Source organism: Ochotona princeps, chromosome 4, assembly GCF_030435755.1.
Source record: "Ochotona princeps isolate mOchPri1 chromosome 4, mOchPri1.hap1, whole genome shotgun sequence".
In the NCBI taxonomy this organism is placed as follows: Eukaryota; Metazoa; Chordata; class Mammalia; order Lagomorpha; family Ochotonidae; genus Ochotona; species Ochotona princeps.
In genome coordinates, this window is record NC_080835.1 from 26,969,810 (window position 1) to 26,988,919 (window position 19,110).

General features: G+C 50.5%; 2 protein-coding genes across 7 annotated transcripts in view; one reads left to right on the plus strand and one right to left on the minus strand.

Moving 5' to 3' along the window:
- Window positions 1-1,782, plus strand: part of CSTF3 (cleavage stimulation factor subunit 3) — a 73,473-nt gene extending 71,691 nt beyond the window's left edge. Inside the window, exons 20-21 of the mRNA XM_004585421.3 lie at window positions 71-131; window positions 1,068-1,782. Coding sequence (XP_004585478.2) covers window positions 71-131; window positions 1,068-1,273 — 267 coding nt within the window. The 3' untranslated portion in view covers window positions 1,274-1,782. The remainder of the gene's footprint in view (window positions 1-70; window positions 132-1,067) is intronic.
- Window positions 1,783-9,620: 7,838 nt separating this feature from the next.
- The window catches only part of TCP11L1 (t-complex 11 like 1), a 31,230-nt gene continuing 21,740 nt past the window's right edge, over window positions 9,621-19,110 (minus strand). For 5 of the 6 annotated variants that reach the window (XM_058663202.1, XM_058663203.1, XM_058663204.1 and 2 more), the window contains exons 8-10: window positions 16,146-16,327; window positions 14,661-14,833; window positions 9,621-9,906 (exon numbers count right to left, since the gene is read on the minus strand). In XM_058663202.1, the coding sequence (XP_058519185.1) occupies window positions 9,710-9,906; window positions 14,661-14,833; window positions 16,146-16,327 (552 nt within the window). In that variant the 3' untranslated portion in view covers window positions 9,621-9,709. The remainder of the gene's footprint in view (window positions 9,907-14,660; window positions 14,834-16,145; window positions 16,328-19,110) is intronic. The other variant, XM_058663205.1, reaches the window with a different exon arrangement.

Genomic DNA, 19,110 nt, shown 5'->3' on the forward strand with positions numbered 1-19,110 from the left:
TGGGAAATTTATAAAATACTGCTATTTTAGCCTGTCACATTGCTGAGGATTAAAATTTGTGTCAAAATAGGGCCCTTTTGTACAAGTGGATGAGCTGATGGAGATTTTCCGAAGATGCAAGATACCCAATAGTGAGTACTGACAGCTCCGTTCCAGACTGTGAGTCACATGACTGTCTCCTGAGCCACAGAGATGCTGCGAGAGCGAGCCCAGCCCGCTGTAGCTGAGACAGGCTGACTCTGATTCTGACTCTACTGCATAAAATGTCCTTCATTTCTATTCACCTGAACGCGCACCCCCAGGCCTCAGTTGTGAAAAGAGCTTTTCTTTTTTTTAATTCACTTGCAAGGTAGAGTGACAGAGGGAAGACACAGAGGTGTGTCTTCTGGTTCACCCCCAAGTGGCTGCAACAGCTGGGCTGGGCTGGACTGGGCTGGGCTGGGCTGAAGCCAGAACCGGGACTCCGTGCTGGGCTTCCCTGTGGGTGGCGGAGAATCGAGATGTTGGCCCACCTTCTGCTGCCTTCCCAGGTGCATTTGGGGGGATCTGGATTGGATGTGGAGCAGGCAGGACTTGACTGGACACTCTAATATGGGATTCCAGCACTGCAAAGGGTGGCTTACTGTGCTGCGCCCAGCCTGTGTATTTAACAGCAGCTTTGATCTTTTCCTTTAATTGTGCAACATCTAGTATCATCCCATACTTGACTAGCGATAGGCTATGAAATGAACCACAAAGTCTCTAAAGTAGAATCTGCTGAGCCAGTGTTGTGCTCAGCAAGTTAAGGTGCCATCTTGTGAGCACCCAATCCAGCACCCCGCTAGTGTGCCCGAGAAGCTGATGGCTCTGCACCCAGTGGGAGACCTGGACGGGGTTCCCGACTCCTGGCTGGGACCTGGCCCAGCCCCAGCTGTTGTGGCCATTTGGGGATGGGACTAACAAATGAAAGATCTCCCTCTCTCTACCAGAAATAAATTGATTTCAAATAAATGAGTTTTTTTTAAATGACTAAGATAAACTAGAACACATAATGTTTCATGGTAGCCCTTCTCACTCTGTCCGCACAGCTGTGGAGGAAGCGGTGAGGCTCATCACGGGCGGGGCCCCCGAGCTGGCCGTGGAAGGCAACGGCCCTGTGGAGAGCAGCACCGCGGTGCTCGCCAAGGCCGTGAAAAGGCCCAACGAGGATTCGGATGACGATGAAGAGAAGGGGGCGGTCGTCCCGCCGGTGCACGACATCTACAGGGCGCGGCAGCAGAAGCGCATCCGGTGAGGCAGGCTCCGGACCTGCCCTCCAGAAAACTGATGGGGGTTCGACTCTTTGCCTCTTAAGTCATATGTTTAAAAGAGACAAGGCTTTGTTACAATGTTCTTAGAAACAAAGTGTTGTCATTGGTGCCTCTATCACATGGTTCTTGAGAAAAATCAACCAACCCACCTGTGTGAAGTTTAGAATATGGAACAGACCTATGCTCTAAACAAACTCGGTTTCAAAAATGTGAGAACAGTACCCCATGGCAGCGCCACGCCTTGTGCCCTCTTCCAGGGTGTCCTGTGTGTGCCGTTCGAAGATCTGTGAGTTCTCAACAGTTTTATTTTAAAAACTGGATGGCTTATGATTGTAAAGCATTTTATCACATTTTCTGAAACTCTTGTTCTTGGTTTGCTTATGTAGAGTCCTGCCTTATTGTTTGTTTTTATTTATGGCAGAATGTATGCAGTCTGTTTTGTAGTTGAAAATTTTAAAAGAATCCTTTAAAAAATAAAAGGACCTCAAAAACACTCAGCCTCCTGCCTCTTCATTCAGGTTTACAATAGCCACTGATTGGGTATTATGCAGCCATTAACATGTACAAGATGTCCAAAATCCAAGGATAGTGTATGAACGGTCTACCAGTAGGTGCTGGAAAACATCGTGAGAAGTGTGTCGTTGGTGATTCTGCCATTGTACAAACACAGCCTGTTCTTAGACCAACCTGGCTGGTGTGGCCCATGGCACACCTAAGTATGTGGCTTATTCAGCCTGTTGATGAGACTTTATGTGGCACCTCAGTGTATGCACAGTTAATCACACTTCCATTCCTGCTTCCTGCTAATGTGCCTGGGAAAGCAGCAGCAGATGGACTGAGTGCATGGCCCCTGCACGCACCGCGGGACCCCGACAGAGTTCCAGTCCCCTGCAGTCCCCTGACGGCAGCCTTGCCCAGCCCCGGCCATTGCAGCATTCGGGGAGTGGGACAGCTAACAATGCAAGATCTCTCTCTTAACTCTGCTTGTCAATGAAACCAAGTCTTTGTTGTTGTTAATTACAAGTTGTTTCCTGGTCTTTTATTATTCTGGCTGACTGCATTTTTCACAGGCAAATTAAACATGTCACAAACTTCCAATATGAATGCATCTTCTCCCGATCCAATGTGAGGCCAACTGAGCAGATTTTGCTTTCATTGCTCTGAACAGCAACACCAGTATGGGAATCCTTTAACCACCAACTGGGTTCCCAAAGATATATATATATAAATGGCACCCTGTGCTCAAGAGCACTTTTTTTTTAAATGAGATAAATCTAAATAGCATTGAAGAAAATGTGAACCAACTGAATTCAGGTTAGGATAAACAAAAAACTCTATACAATTTTAGTACAAAAAACTAGGTTTTGCTGTGTGATATAAACATTACCTCCTATAAATTAAGTCTTTAGAAAAATTGCTAGACAGAAAACTAAGCCTAGATAACTGTGATTCAAAGTGAAAACCAAACACCAAGAAGGAAACAAAACAAGAGTTTTGAGTAAACTACCTACAGGGAACATAATTTAGAATTTGGATTTAAATGTGATTAATTAATACTACATTTTAAAATCAGCTTCAAATTTTCATTAAAACTTCTAGCTGAGCCCAGTGCAGTAGCTTAGTAGCTAAAATCATGTCTTGCAACTGCCAGATCCCATATGGGTGCCGGTTTGTGTCCCAGGTGTCCCACTTCCCATGCAGCTCCCTGCCTGTAGCCTGGGAAAGCAGTAAAGGACGGCCCAAAGCCTCGGGACCCTGCACCCTCATAGGAGATTCACAACTGACTCCTGGTTTTGGATCGGCTCAGTTCCAGCCATTATGGATGGAAGATCTCTGTCTCTCCTCCTAAGTCTGACTTTCCAACAAGAACAAATCTTAGAAAATAACTAGCTCTAAGGGGCGAGCACTGTGGCACAGTGACTTAAGCTGCTGCCTATGTCAGCATCCCCTTGAACACATCCCAGCTACCGGACCTGGGAAAACAGCATACGATGGTACAAGTCCTTGGGCTCCGGAACACATGTAAGAGATCTAGGATTCCTGGCTTTGGCCTAGCCCAGCCCTGGCCTTTATGGCCATCTGGGGAGTGAATCGGCAATGGAAGATCTTCCTTCCTCTCAACTTTGTTACTTGGCATTTCAAATATATTTTTAATCATTTGTAATACAAAAAGGATATATTGAATTTTCTCAAATTTATAACTAGCGAGGTTAGTCTCCCCTATTTTCCTTTTAAAGCTTAAATTGCCGGGCCCGGCGGCGTGGCCTAGCGGCTAAAGTCCTCGCCTTGAAGGCCCCGGGATCCCATATGGGCGCCGGTTCTAATCCCAGCAGCTCCACTTCCCATCCAGCTCCCTGCTTGTGGCCTGGGAAAGCAGTCGAGGACAGCCCAATGCATTGGGACCCTGCATCCACGTGGGAGACCCGGAAGAGGTTCCAGGTTCCTGGCATCGGATCGGCACAGCACTGGCCGTTGCGGCTCACTTGGGGAGTGAATCATCGGATGGGAGATCTTCCTCTCTGTCTCTCCTCCTCTCTGTATATCTGACTTTGTAATGCAATGAATAAATCTTAAAAAAAAAAAAAAAAAAGAAAAAAAAAAAAAAGCTTAAATTGCCTCAAAACAGGAAGGCTGCCTCTGCTTTTCTTATCCTCATACTATCAGTTTCGGGTTGTATAGGTTTCTAAGAAATATGTATTATAGCTCTGAACAAATTTTTTAAATTATTACTTCCACTTATTTGTGAGTGGGTGACACAGCTCTTCCATCCACTAATTCATTCCTCAAATGCTCCTAACTGGAGGCCAGGCCAGGATGAAGCCAGCACGCTGGGAAGTTCAAGGTGCATACCTGCTGTGTTGTAGAGACCCAACCACTTGAGCCATCGCTGCTGCCCTGCAGGTACACACCAGCAGGAAGTGGTGGGGGGACACACAGCACGCAGTCTCACAGGGTACAGGGGGTACCCTACTGCCTCTCCCAGCAAGGCAACCTTGAAGCCACACCCAGAAGCCCATGGCAGAGGGTTTTTTTTTTTTAATAAAGACTTATTTATGAATGGAAAGTCAGATTTACAGAGTGAAGGAGAAATGAAGAGAAAGCTCTTCCAACCACTGGTTTATTCCCCAAGTAGCCGCAGCAGTCGGTGCTAGCAGAACTGAAGCCTGAAGCCAGGAGCCTGGAACCTCTTCCAGGTCTCCCACGCGGGTGCAGGGTCCAAGGCTTTGGGCCGTCCTCAACTGCTTTCCCAGGCCACAAGTAGGGAGCGAGAAGGAAAGTGGAGCAGCCGCGATACGAACTGGTGCCTATATGGGATCCCAGCACGTTCAAGGAGAGGACTTTAGCCACTAGGCTATTGTGCCAGGTCTGAGATTTATTTTTTAAGATTTTATTTTTATTGGAAAGGCAGGATCTACAGAGAGGAGAGAAAGAATCTTCTGTCTGCTAGTTCACTCCCCAAGTGACCATAACAGCTGGAATTGAGCCAATCAGAAGCCAGGAGATTCTTCCAAGTCTCCCATGTGGGTGCAGGATCCCAAGGCTTTGGGCCATCTTTTACTGCTTTCCCAGCCCATAAGCAGGGAGCTAGATGGGAAGTGGAGCAGCTGGTACTAGAACCATGGCCCATATGGGATCCCTGTGCTTGAAGAGGAGGATTAGCCAATTGAGCCTTTGTGCTGCGGACAGCAGAGATCTTAAAATCTAGAGACACAGACACCCCTGAAGTTCCATCTTGGCTGGTTAAAGCTTAGGAGACCCTACAGCTCCAAATACCTGTGGGTCATCGATAACAATATTCACTGGTGAGTAAACCTACATGGAAAATGATGATTTTTTAGCAACATAATGAAGAAATGCAGTGTGTACGTGTGTGCACATAATGTTAGAAACCTGAGTTTGGGGATGCTAACGTGCAGACTCCCATGTGTAGTGAATGCTCTATCCCAAATGCCATACACAGGGCTAGACAAAAGGAAGTTGACAAATGCTACTCTTATCTTTCCTTTTTACGGAAGCAATGACAGTGTCTCCCCAAGATCCCAGGGCTAGACACAATTCTCAAGGACAAGATATCCATCTTTTCTAAACAAAGGTCTGGCCTTCATCACTACCCTGCAAACTCAAGAGATTCTCTCCATGGTCACACATCTAACACCAAGTGAAGGTGACAGAAGCTGACAGTGATGTAAAACTCTGAACAAGCAAACTACACAACCAAAACAAAAAAGAACAAAAAAATACACTGTTTTTGTTAGAATATTTTCACCTTGCTCAATAATTATGAATTTATTTGGTAATTTTATAATCCTCTGTTGGCTTACAGCTAATATGTATATGTTGAATTCATTCACAGATTCTGTTTTCTCAACATTCCCATTCCCAAAGCAAACTTCATTACAATGGCAATTCATCAGGTAACAAGAGTCAGGGCCGTGTTACTGCTTGAAGTGAATCTTCAACCTCCAACACAAGTGTCAGCTTACCAAACTTCAGGAGATGAGAAAACAGCCAAGCTATTTACTAAACTTTCTTCCCTGTCTTAATGTGTCCAAAGCTTTGCTTTGGGCCTTGAGGAAGACAGTGCTTAAAAAGGCAGAAGCAACATGACTAAGAAATAAGAATGCTAGTGTCATTTACACGTCACGCTTACACTTGCATTACATGTTGCAGTTCAAGGTTCTTCACGTCTGGTTCAGATAAAGCAAGCTTCCACCCTACAGGGAAGTGAAGTTGAGCCAGTGTTGCTAACACGGATGACTGATTCTAACCTGCGCATGCGTCCCTTGGGCATGCCGGGCTGACAGCGAGGCCTCTGCTCAAGGGTGCAGGTGGGCAAGGCAGCAATCCCTGGGCTGGGCGGTTTTAAGGAAAATCCTGCCAGTCCAGGCCTCTGACACTTCTTTCCTAGGACTCGGGTCAGTTCTAAAAGTACCAGTCAACATTTGATAGGTTAATAAACACAGCTGATTGGGCGTCATAAATAAAGCAGATCACCCCCATGAGGTTGCTCATGAATAAAAAGGGTATCCATTAAAATAATCATATAATACAAAAACCCACTATAAATACAATTGCAAAGAACACTGTAATTATTCAGATTTTGAAAAATGAGATAATGCCTTTAAATGGGAGTTTCAGAACCCACATCCATTGCCACTCATCTGTTCCTTGGTTCATTCATGCGTTTAGTTCCATACGACTTGAGCTAAATAATACTAATAATAGTAATAATTGCACATGAGGGAGATGGGGAGAAATCTCTGGGGTGGAAGTGAATGCCGGAAGACAAGAAACAGTGAGCCTGCAGACATGGACAATGATGAACAAACCTGCACGATGCATCTAGCTGAGGGGAGGGGGACAGCAACCCTGGAGGCCATCCTCAGCAGGCAGAGGGGCTGTACTCTCCTCCACTGCCAGTAAAGCAATAAAGAAACAAAGAAGTCTAGTGTTCAGTAGCAAATGCAATCCCATGGTAAGAGTATAAAGGAATAGTGTTTCCATTTTATAGGGAGAAGGTCTATTCCAACATCACAGAGCCAGTAGCAAGGTAACAGGGCAGGGCGGAGTGAGGTGGCAGGGGTCGGGGCAGTCTTGAAGCCAGCAGTGGGGCCCTGGACAGGCAGGTGCTGCAGACAGACCCTGCTTGCCACAGCCGCTGAGCACTGTGGCCAAGATCGGCCCCTAACCTCTTGACTGCCCCTGGCTCTTTCTCTACCCCTTCACCTCAAACGTTACACAGAAACCAGGACACGCTGAAGGGTGGCCTTTACCGGGTCCCTTGGGAGCTCAGCAGGGGAGCTGGTGGGAGCAAGCCTTTGTCTATTCTCAGGGATATTAAGGCTTTGGAGTAAAGGCAAAAGCACCTCCACGATGACCTCTGAGTAATCCATCCAGAGGCACTGGCCAGTACAGGCAAAGCATATGCCGACTAAGTCAAACTTGTCTAACGTTTCTTCATACAGAAAACCGTCCTCACACACCTACTGCATTGAATCAGTAAGACAGCCTCTCAGCATGGCTCTCACCAGAGTCTAACTGTATTAGACTGTGACATAAATCACATCTTGAAAAGTTATAAACAAACAAAGGCCACTTAGGCTAGGAATCAGCTACCTAACCAAGGGCCAACCAGGCAGCAGTTGCTGCTCTAGACATTGACTGGTTCATTCATGAAAACAAAGTCTGCGAGGCCTGGCGACCCCAACTCACTCTCAAGGGCTCAGTCCTAGACCCAGGCACTGAGGTGCTGCCTGCCACCCAGACACCTAGCAACTGCACGCGCAAACACTCTCTCCACGAGCCTACCAGGAATCGAGGCAAGCCAGCAAATCCCATAGTACACAGAACCAGCTCATTCTGAAGGAGCAGGTGTACTCCAAAGCATGCGCTCTTGGAGGGAGAGCTGCCAGGCAGATGGAAGAAAGGTTCAGTAAGGTTTGCTGACCGCCACAGCAACAGTGGTGGGGTCTTCCTTGGTGGCAAGGACCTTCTCTGGGACCCAAGGAAGCACCCAAGTGCCCTGTCTTCTCAGCAGGGGGCTAGGAAGGGGTCCCCTACACCCTTGGCCTTGCCAGGTGCAGATCATGCATAATGGATGCTGGGGTTGGGGAGGAGGGACTAAAGCAGCCTGGGAAGCCTCTGAGGAGGCTGGCACAGGGCAGCCAAGCCCCTCTTCTCTGGCTTGCAGGGAGAGGAAAAGGCCTCCAAAGCCCAAGGCAGGCAGTGTGCTGAGCCCGAGGGTTGCGCATTCCTGGCCCAGGGATCCAGTCCTCACCCAGTGGTAGTCACAGCGGCCATGGTGCGACCTCCAGCTCAAAGGGCCAACTCTACAGCTTAATCCCTCCACAACCCTCAGGTGATCGCTCGTAAGAACAGCCATGTGGATTGGGGCCCGTCTGCCAGATTACAGGGAGCCCAGCCTCTCCACAGTCCCCACCGGGAACCTAGACACTCTGAGTCGACTTGGTTATTCTTTCAGTGTGCCCCATCACGGCAGGCCGGAGCCTCCCTCAGCACTGAGGTGCTCACACAGAATTCCTACCCAGGTACCTATGAAAATGAGATGCAAGTCCTCCGGCCAGACGCCGGGGCCAGCAGCCTCTCACCCAAAACCCCTGTGAGGTCTACTCTGCAACTCCCACAGCGGCCCAGTGCTGCAAGGATGCCCAGTGGCAAGTGCCAGTGGTACCCCAGAGGCTGCACCCCAGTCTCGCTTCTCTGTCCTTGGATGAGCTGTGCTGGGACTTCCTTGACAAGCAACTCTGAGAAGTCAGGTGTCGCCCACATTGCCTGCCAGCCCACCTGCCAGCCATGAGTGTGGTATGTGACCTATGACATGACTGGAGGGTCCTGAGAGACATGCCTTCTAGCCAACTGCCATGTTGGCTGGGAGGACTGTTGGGGACCACCCTTCTGCCTTCCCCTTTCTTAGTCCATGTGAGATTGTGCTGGCTTTACAATAAACGAACAGGCACAATCAGACTGTCTCCAGTGGGTCTTGCTGCTGCTGAATATCATTGCCTCATCCCTTTGGTGGTTTCGGGGGCCTGCCGGTCAGGAAACCCCTGAGACCAGAGGCCTACTATGGTTTCTTCATCCAGGAGATCAAGGAGACCTAGGCTGGCTGTTGAACCTGAGGGTACTGTCATGCCAGGGTTCCAACTCAACCAACACACCTGCGTCTGGTATCAGACTGAGTTTTTCAGCACAACGCCCATTTTTTCACTTTCACATTCATACAAATACACACGCACATACCATGTATTTAAAAGATCTCCTCCATGAAAAAAGTCAAGGAAGCGCCTTTCTTTAGATCCTGCAAGTCCTAGCTGCTATCCTTCAAGCTCATAAGGAACTGTACAAAAGAAAGGGCTTTCTAAAAACATGTGACTGTTCTAGAACAAAAGGGCTCTGGGGAGCTGGCTGGGCCAGGCAGGGAGCATGTGGTCCCTGGGGACCAGGAAGGAAGACCATGGCAGCACCAGCCCTTCCAACACACAATCCCTGGGCTGTGGAGGGGCCAGGGCAGAGCGAAGCCCTGGCTTGGCAAGGGGCTCCAAGAGAACTACCCAAGTCACAGGACAGAGAGGGAGAGAGGCAGGCTGCGACTGCTCCAAGCTAAGCAGTGTCGCAGGTCTCCCACTGCGCACGGCCCAGCACAACCCGTAAAACTCAGGGGGCCAGAAAGCTTCCCCAACGTGGAAACTTGCACTCCTGAATCCAATGTCCCAGGGTACAATTCAGTGGCTTTCTCGGCATCCTTTTCACCAGGGGTATCACTATTCTTCCTTTGGGCATCAGAGCTAGTAAACAGAACTGTACTACATAGCCATTTTCCAAAGCAACGTTATAGTTGAGGACAGGTGTTCAGAGGCGAGAGGGTGACACTGCCGCCACCCGGGGTGTGCATATTAGGATCAGCTGAGGATCTTACTGAGGATCCTGTCGTAGTAGGGGCAGAAGACCATCTTGTTATAGTTGACCAGGCGAACAAATTTAATAGCCACTTCCTCCAGCTCCTTCTGCACGGGCCCCAGCCCTCCAGGGACCTCGGGCAACTGCTTCTGATGACCCCAGGCCAGACAGGTCTCCAGGAAGGTCTGGATGCGGGACTCTGCAATGGGAAAGAGAGCACGTTAGACCTTCCTTGCTCAGGGAGACCTCTGGGACTCCTGACCGGCTTCACAGACCCTTCCTCCATGGCCACCTGCCACACCCTGCGATTCGGAATACCCATCCGGACCCTGCTGTTTCCTTCCCCGCCCCCTCACTAATCTTGTTCCTCATCTGTCCTTGTCCCCAGCACGAGGCTGGCCAGGGACACTCAGGACACACTGGTCTGCAGGGCTGCCTGGGGATGGAAGAAGCAAGGCCGAGGAGCTCTGCCCCCTAGAGGCCGGCGGCAAAACAATGCAGGGACTGTCACCTCGCTGCCTTGTGAGCCACCTCCCAAACTGAACTGCTAGGGCCTGCACACCCCACCCTCTCCCAGAAAGTCTTTGGCTGAACATTTCTTAGGCTTCCCCCGCAATGCTTTTCTACTCTCCCATTGGTCTCAACGGCCGAATAAGCTGTGCCACACATCCTGCAGATTTTATTATGAAAACAGTAGGGACTTTTCTTTCTTTTTTTTTTTTTTTAAAGATTTATTCATTTTATTACAGCCAGATATACACAGAGAGGGAGGAGGAGAGACAGAGAGGAAGATCTTCCATCCGATGATTCACTCCCCAAGTGAGCCACAACGGGCCGATGCGCGCCGATCCGAAGCAGGGAACCTGGAACCTCTTCCAGGTCTCCCATTTGGGTGCAGGGTCCCAATGCATTGGGCCGTCCTCAACTGCTTTCCCAGGCCACAAGCAGGGAGCTGGATGGGAAGTGGAGCTGCTGGGATTAGAACCGGCGCCCATATGGGATCCTGGGGCTTTTAAGGCGAGGACTTTAGCTGCTAGGCCACGCCGCCGGACCCAGTAGGGACTTTTCAAACTCCATTCCCCGCCCTGGAGTACCATCTCAGGGACAAGCAATTCATTCCCTGACGAACCCCAAGAGACACACTGTTGATACTGCCAGCAGAATGGCACTCCATCCCCCGTATACTCCAGAGTTAATTGGTTCTCTCAGGTCCCAGAGCCAGAAGCTCCAGCCTGTGCCATCCTGGGCTTTACTCAAGGGCTGTCCTAGATGTCACAAAGTCACCAGCATCAGGACAAGAAGCAGTCTCTCCCCTTCCTGCCTGGCTACCAATGCCTAGGGTGTAGCCATGGCGACCCCAGGTCTGCAAGATCTGCACCAGCATCACCTGCCTGAGGCCCCCAGCTGGGGACTGTGCCTGGCTAGAAACAACTTAATTTAAAAACACAGCAATCTGGGCCCGGCGGCGTGGCCTAGCAGCTAAAGTCCTCGCCTTGAAAGCCCCGGGATCCCATATGGGCGCCGGTTCTAATCCCGGCAGCTCCACTTCCCACCCAGCTCCCTGCTTGTGCCCTGGGAAAGCAGTTGAAGACGGCCCAAAGATTTGGGACCCTGCACCCACGTGGGAGACCTGGAAGAGGTTCCAGGTTCCCGGCTTTGGATCGCCACGCACCGGCTGTAGCGGCTCACTTGGGGAGTGAATCATCAGATGGAAGGTCTTCCTCTCTGTCTCTCCTCCTCTCTCTCTGTGTATATCTGGCTGTAATAAAATGAATAAATCTTTAAAAAAAAGTCAGGCTAAAAATTCTAATCTGAATCTTAAAAAGTAAACACTGGGTCTGGCAAGGTAACCTAACGGCTAAAGTCCTCGCCTTGCATGTGCCAGGATCCCATATGGGTGCTGGTTCTAATCCCGGCAGCTCCACTTCCCATCCAGCTCCCTGCTTGTGGCCTGGGAAAGCAGTTGAGGATGGCCCAAAGCCTTGGGACCCTGCACTGGTGTGGGAGACCTGGAAGAAGCTCCTGGCTCCTGATCAACTCAACTCCGGCCACTGAGGTCAATTGGGGAGTGAATCATTGAACAGAATATCTTCCTCTCTGGATATCTGACTTTGCAATAAGATAATTCTTTAAAAACTCAAAAAGTAAACCCTGCATTCTTTGGTCATCCATAGAACAGAATTGCCCCTAAGCTTTACGATGGTATAACTGACAGATAAAACTGCATATACTTACAGGGTAAAAGTTGTCAATATATACATATATTATGCTAAGATTGTCAGACTAAAAGTTAATTAGTGGAAATACATCCCCAGTGTCACTATTATAAAGATTAAAAGTAGCAACTAACATAGAATTAAACATTCTTGGGGGCCCAGCGTAGTGGGATACAAACTAAGCCTCCACTTACAGCATTGACATCCCAGCACAAGTGCCAGTCCAATTCTCAGATACTCCACTCCCGATCCAGCTCCCTCCTTGTGGCCTGGTTAAACGCCACTGCACTCACATAGGAGGCCCACAAGAGACTCCTGGCTCCTAGCATCAGACCAGCCCAGTTCTGACCACTGCGGCCATTTGGGCAGTGAATGAGCAGACGGAAGATCTTTCTGTCTTGTCTCTCTAACTTTACCTTTCCAATGAAAATAAAATTTTTACTATTTGTTATTACTGGAAAGGCAGATTTACAGAAAGAAGGCGATACAGAAAAAAAGATCTGGGCCCGGCGGCGTGGCCTAGCAGCTAAAGTCCTCGCCTTGAACGCGCCAGGATCCTTTATGGGTGCTGGTTCTAGTCCCGGCAGCTCCACTTCCCATCCAGCTCCCTGCTTGTACCTGGGAAAGCAGTGAAGGACGGCCCAAAGCCTTGGGACCCTGCAACCGCGTGGGGGACCTGGAAGAGGTTCCAGGTTCCTGGCTTCAGATCGGCGTAGCACCAGCCGTTGCGCTCACTTGGGGAGTGAATCATCGGACGGAAGATCTTCCTCTCTGTCTCTCCTCCTCTCTGTATATCTGACTTTGTAATAAAATAAATAAATCTTTAAAAAAAAAAGAAAGAAAAAGATGCTCCGTATGCTGGTTCACTTGTCAACTGATTACAATGGCCAGGGCTGAGCCAATCTGAAGCCAGGAGCCAGGAGCTTCCTCTGGTTTCCCACACTGGTGCAGGGTCCCAGGGCTTTGGATTTAGACACTGAGCCATTATGCCAGGCCCCAAAATAATAAATCTTAAAAAAATAAAAAAAAAAATTTGGGCCTGGCACAATGGCCTAGGGCTCCAGTCCTAATCCCAGCTTCTCCATTTCCCATCCAGCTCCTTGCTTGTGGTCTGCGAAAGCAGTAAGAGATGGCCCAAAGCCGTGGGACCCTGCACCCATACGGAAAACCTGGAAGAAGCTCCTGGTTCCTAGCTTCAGATCGGCTCAGCTCTGTCCACTGCAGCCACTTGGGGAGTAAACCAGTGGATGGAAGATCTTGCTCTGTCTCTCTGTAAATCTAACTTTCCAAAAAATAAATACATAAATCTTAAGGAAAAATTATTGAGGCTAGTATTGTGGTATAGTAAGTAAAGCTGCTGCCTGCGAAACTAGCATCCCACATGGGTGCCAGTTTGTGTCCTGGCAGTCTGTCAGGTCTGGCTCTTTGCTAACGGCTTGGGAAAAGCAGAGAAAGGTGGTCCAAGTCCTTGAGTCACTGCTCTCCACGTGGGAAGACTTGGATGAAGCTCCTAGCTCCTGGCTTTGGTCTGGACCAGCTATGGCCATTATGGCCATCCAGAAAGTGAACCATGGGTAGATCTCTTGTTCTTTCTCTTTCTCCCTCCCTCCTTCTCTATGTAACTCTTTCAAATAAATAAATCTTTAAAAAAATTCTTATTTGAGGGCTTGGCGTGGTGGCCTAGTGGCTAAAGTCCTTGTCTTGCACGCGCAGGGATCCCATATTGGCACTGGTTCTAATCCTGGCAGCTCCACCTCCCATCCAGCTCCCTGCTAGTGGCCTGGGAAGGTGGTCAAGGCTGCCCCAAGGCCTTGGGTTCCTGCACCCGTATGGGAGACCTGGAGGAGGTTCCTGGCTCTTGGCTCCAGATTGGCACAGCACTTGGAAGTGAATCATCGGATGGAGGATCTTCTCTCTCTCTCCACCTCTCTGTATATCTGACTTTGCAATAAAAATAAATCTTTTTTAAAAAGTATTCTTATTTGAGAGACAGAAAAAAAGAGTAAGAGCTCCCAAGTGCTGTTTGACTTTCCAAACAATGGCAATAGCTGGAGCTGGACCAGCTGAAAGTGGGAGACAAATTCAGTGCAGGTCTCTCACATGGGAGGCGGGAACTTCACCTGCAGCAGTACCTGCTGCCTCCTCAGGTGCACTTGAGCAGGATGCTGGACCGGACAGCACAGTCAGGACTCAAACCTGGCACTCCAGCATGGGATGCAAGCATCTTCAGCATTAGGCCAAACATCTGCCTCCTTCAGATTTTACAGACTATTTATTGTACCACTGCTTGAACAGTTTTGTAGCTGATTTAATAGCATTTTAATTGATAACATTAGCAATTAACATTCAAGAGCAGTTTCCCTTTAAGGCCACACTTCAGTGCTGAGCTGTCGCAGTAACAGCTGCCAGCAGTGAGTCTCTCCTGTGCAGTGCCAGGCACATGGGCAGGGCCTCGTGGAGTCTCCCCAGGGCTCCTCTCAGCAACCCGGGGGGGCTCCTGCGCAGACAGCACCTTTGTGAGGGCAGGAGCCCCGATCGTCAATTCCCTGGCCTGAGCCCTACAGCAGGCACTGGAGCATGGCTCTGGGAACTCCACCTCAGCACCCTCAGAGCGCCCTGTCCCTGTGGTGATCAGCCACAGCCCCTTCATCACAGGCACCAACAATCTCATCCAAAGCCTCCTGGCTTCCCCGGGCTGGGGGCGAGGAGGCCCACCGCCTGCTCCCCTCACACGTACCCATGAGCCTGCGGATGGGGTTGTCGGGACTGCCCAGAGCCTGGATCTGGCCCCTGAGCGCCGTCTCCTTGCCCGGGGAGCAAGGGTCAGCCCCGCACAGTGCCAGGCAGCGGCTCACCTCCAGGCTGACCTTCTCCCCGATGGTGGTGAGGACATCCCTCAGGTGGAAGGACCTTGAGCAGAAAACAGGGAGGAGAAGCCAGGGCAAGAGAGGTCCATGGTTAATGCACTCAGAGAAGCAGCCGGGCGGTCGGGCCAGAGTGAACGCCACCCTGGGCCTGGTACCCCTCGGCCTCCACACTGAGTCCCGAAGCCTCTGCCCTTCTTCCAGCAAGGGCAAAGGGAGAGGGAGAGCCAGAGCCCCAACTTATTCAGCATCTCCAAGCGGAAATAACCCCGGAACCAATTCAGTGGATTGTGACATACTCCCGGGAATACAAAAGAGGCCCTGAGACTGGTGTCTGAGAGAGACGGCTCTCACTGGGTTCTCTTCTAGTCCTTTTCATTTCTTGAAACACCTCGATATTTTGACGGTTTTCAAAGAAATAAATGAAACTAAACCCCAAAAATGTATAAGCGAAAGCTTGGCACCTTGAGCCCCTGGGGCCCAGGTACCTTCGAGTCCCTGGCTGAGGAGGTCACTGCCTCTGTCCCGAGTCTAGTTTCTCTGCACAGGACTCATGGCCATGAGTGTGCCAGGGTCATGAGTGTGCCAGGGTGCAGGGGCAGGTCCCTGGTGGAACATCGCACATGGCCCCATCACCGGTCATTAGTAGCTTTGACCAGGCGCTTCTAGAAGCAGGGGACACAGGGATCACAGCATGTGGGGGGGGGGATTCTAACAACCCATCTTGGACCCTGCTGCCTCTTCCCCACAGCTCGCGAAATTCGCGCCATTCAGGTTATCCACCAATGAAATGTAACCTGGCTCCTTACCTGAGAATCCCACGCCCCAGTCGCTGGCTCCTCCCCCTGGTCTCCACTCACCTACCTGTGGCTCAGATCATCTGTTAACCGTCCCAGAGGCCAGCACACAGCACACACAGCCCCTCCCTTCTCCTTCCCCCTCTCTCTTCCCTTCTGGCTCTCCCCTATCCTCGTCCATCCTGCCACCATGGCAGGAGATGTTTCCCTTTCTGTCCCGCCCACCCCCCTACCCCGTGGGAATAAAAGGACCTCCTAGTATCTCATCGTGTCTGGTGTTTCCACTCGCAGAAGACTTGGCTGCGGGAATGAGCTGCACGTAACAACGTAAGAACTTTAGGAACTTCAAGTACAGTTTAAAACCTAACACAGCCCAGGGCTGCACCTGTGCAAGGGCTTCAGGCTATGTGTCAGCGGAGCACATAGCCTCCGGCCCTGCATAAACCCCCGTAGCACAGTTAGACTGCAAGCTTTCCTCTCAGCTCCTGGAGACAACCCACCAGGGCTTGCTGCCTCCCATCTAACCATCAAGAGCCCACTCCACGGCTCTCAGTCACTTACGGCAAATGCATATCTGTGAGCAAGATCTTCACGATCATCTTGAGTTTCTTTGCAAAGTCGGCATGGCTGGACAGCCCTGGGGCCGCCATGCTGAACGTAACGAGCAGCACGGCTCCCAGCACGGTCAGGTGCTCAAGCTGAAGCTGCAGCTCTTGAAAGCGGGACTGGTCCATCAGCACTGTCTGCAACAAACACAGAGCTGCGGCTGAGCGAGGGCGAGGGCTAGCCAGCAGAGGGCGCTGAGCCGCAGCCCCACGAGGGCCGCTGCAGCTTCCCTTCCCCAGAGTCCTTTCCTAGCTCTCGGGGAGACAAAAGGGCACCACCTAGCTGGCCCTTCTTCATCAGAGTAAAGGATTCACGCGCGTTGAGCGCATGCGGCAGCCCTGGGAAGAGACTCCAGCTCTGAGAGCCTGCAACGCAGTAGGTCCTGCCCCCCACTCCTCAGCTCCCTGAGGCCAGTGCCCAAAAGGGACCCCTACTCTGCAGAGCTGTGAAGGTGTGCAGTGGCCAGCAGCGCTGGTGTTCAGTGACTGAGGCTTGCAGCGTGAGGGGAAAAGAGGAATAAGGCGTAGGGCCAACTCACCCCAGATCGTCTGCCTCAAGAGCTGGGACAAAGCCCCCTAGATCCCCAGCAAAGTGGATGTCAGGTACACTGTTCTGGTGTGGGGTCAGGGGCCAGCGCCAGCTAACGTAGAGTCTCAGGACATTCTAAGGAAAAGGGAAGATAGAGGATTGACAAGTGGCAACCCAAAGGCGCCTGGGGCTTCCGGGGCCCAAGGCCCCCATGTGCAAGAGAGAGGCGTCAAAGTGAAACAGGTCTCTTGATCTGAACCGTCATGGGTTCACCACGCCTTCTTCAGGGTCAGTCCTGCAGTGAGAGACCACGGTGCACCTAATCAAGACAGCAACAACTGGGCTCACCACCCAGGCCTGTTCTCAAGCAGCCCAGAGCACCCTGCTGGTGGATGGACGGGTCTCCCAATTCCCACTGGTGCTCTTCGACTTCCCGTAGCTCCCACTGCAACTGAGCAAAAGCTCCCCAGGATCAATTCCAAGGGCAGACTGCAGGGCCCCAGGGAGGGCCTCAACCTTCGACCCAGTTCTTAAGGGAAGAATCATTTGGAAAGGCACCCTGCCATGGCAGGTCACACACCTGCACATCCTCTTCCCACACTACGCAGGAACTTGGGCGCAAACGACGGAACCTAAGCTAACAGCATCTTCAAAGGAAAAATAAGGAACTTATGAAAAAGATATTTAGAGAAGTAGCAGGATCTGCGGCTAGAGATAAGCAGCTCAAGTGCCTGCAGAAAGTCGGAGGGGGGGTAGCCTGCACACCCCCAACAGCTATTTATAGCCAAAACGGGGAGCTCCTTGGCAGGCCAGCTCTGAAAGGAGTCTGCAGTGACAAGTTCTCACTGCGAAAATATCAAAAGACCAAAGTATTGCCCAGAATGGAAGTTCCTCTAGATAAAGTTCTAAAGTAACACCACTGTTGAGCTTCTGACCAAGTTAGGATATGAAGTCAGTGGCACAACCTGCAAGCATCACTGCCTGTGGGACTGTGAAACACAACTGCTTCAGGAAACATCGGCCCTTCCTCAAGAGGTTAAACTTAAGAGTTACCACCTGCGCCGAGCGCAGTGGCCTAGCAGCTAAAGTCCTCACCTTGCACACACTGGGATTCCACGTGGGTGTCCAGGCGCCCCTGCTTCCCATCCAGCTCCCTGCTTGTGGCCTGGGAAAGCAGTCGAGGACGGCCCAAAGCCTTGGGACCCTGCACCTGCGTGGGAGACCTGGAAGAGGCTCCTGGCTCCTGACTTTAGATTGGCTCAGCTCTAAGGAGTGAATTATTGGACAGAAGATCTTCCTTCTCTGTCTCTCCTTCTCTTTGTATATCTGATTTTCCAATAAAAGAATAAATAGATCTTTAAAGTCACCACCTAAGCCTGCAGTTCTTATCCTGTGTCCACATAAAAACTAGCACAGGTTTGTTCAGAAGCGTAAGTCACAACGGCCAAGGGTAGAAGGCGGAAGCAGTCCACATGTTCACCAAGTGACGAATAAACAAACAGATCATGGCCTGTCCACCCAGTGGAATACAATATTCAGCCATAAAAACTAAGAAAACCCTGACACCTCATACACAATGGATGAAGCTAGAAGTTACGATGCTAACTGCAGGAAGCCAAGCAGACACCAAAGGAGAGCACACAATTCCCCTTCGATGAGGAAACTACAGAAGTCATATCTGCAGAGCCAGAAAGGAGAATGGGGCTGCTAGGAGTGGGGGTGGAGGGAATCAGAGGCCATTGTTGGACGGGTCAAAAGTTTCTGTTTGTGAAGACAGCAATGTTCTGCAGATGGAGAGGGTGATGACTTCGCAGCACCGTGCAGGTACCTCCCACCACTGCACGGTACACGTAACACGATCGAGATGGCAAGGATTACTTCCTGTGTATTTCGCAACTACCAGATATAGAATATAAAAGAAATAAAATACAGGTACCTATGATCACATGGATAAACACTATGCCTGGTGAATAAGCCAGACACCAAAGGCCCATGTCATCAGATGGCATTTCTACAAAATGTTCCCAAGTGGCCAATCCACAGAGACAGACAGCAGCTTCGTGGCTGCCAGGACTGGGGAGAGGAGGGAGGGGGGAAGTGAGAGCTAACGGGCATGATGGGTATAGGGGTTCTTTCTGGGGTGATGAAATGGTGAGGACGGTTGCATAATCGGACAAAAATATTAAAAACTACAAAGCTGGGCCCAGCGGCATGACCTAGCAGCTAAAGTCCTTGCCTTGAACGCCCCAGAATCCCATATGGGCGCCAGCTCTAATCCCAGCAGCTCCACTTCCCATCCAGTTCCCTGCTTGTGGCCTGGGAAGGCAGTCAAGGATGGCCCAAAGCTTTGGGACCCTGCATCCACGTGGGAGACCTGGAAGAGGTTCCTGGC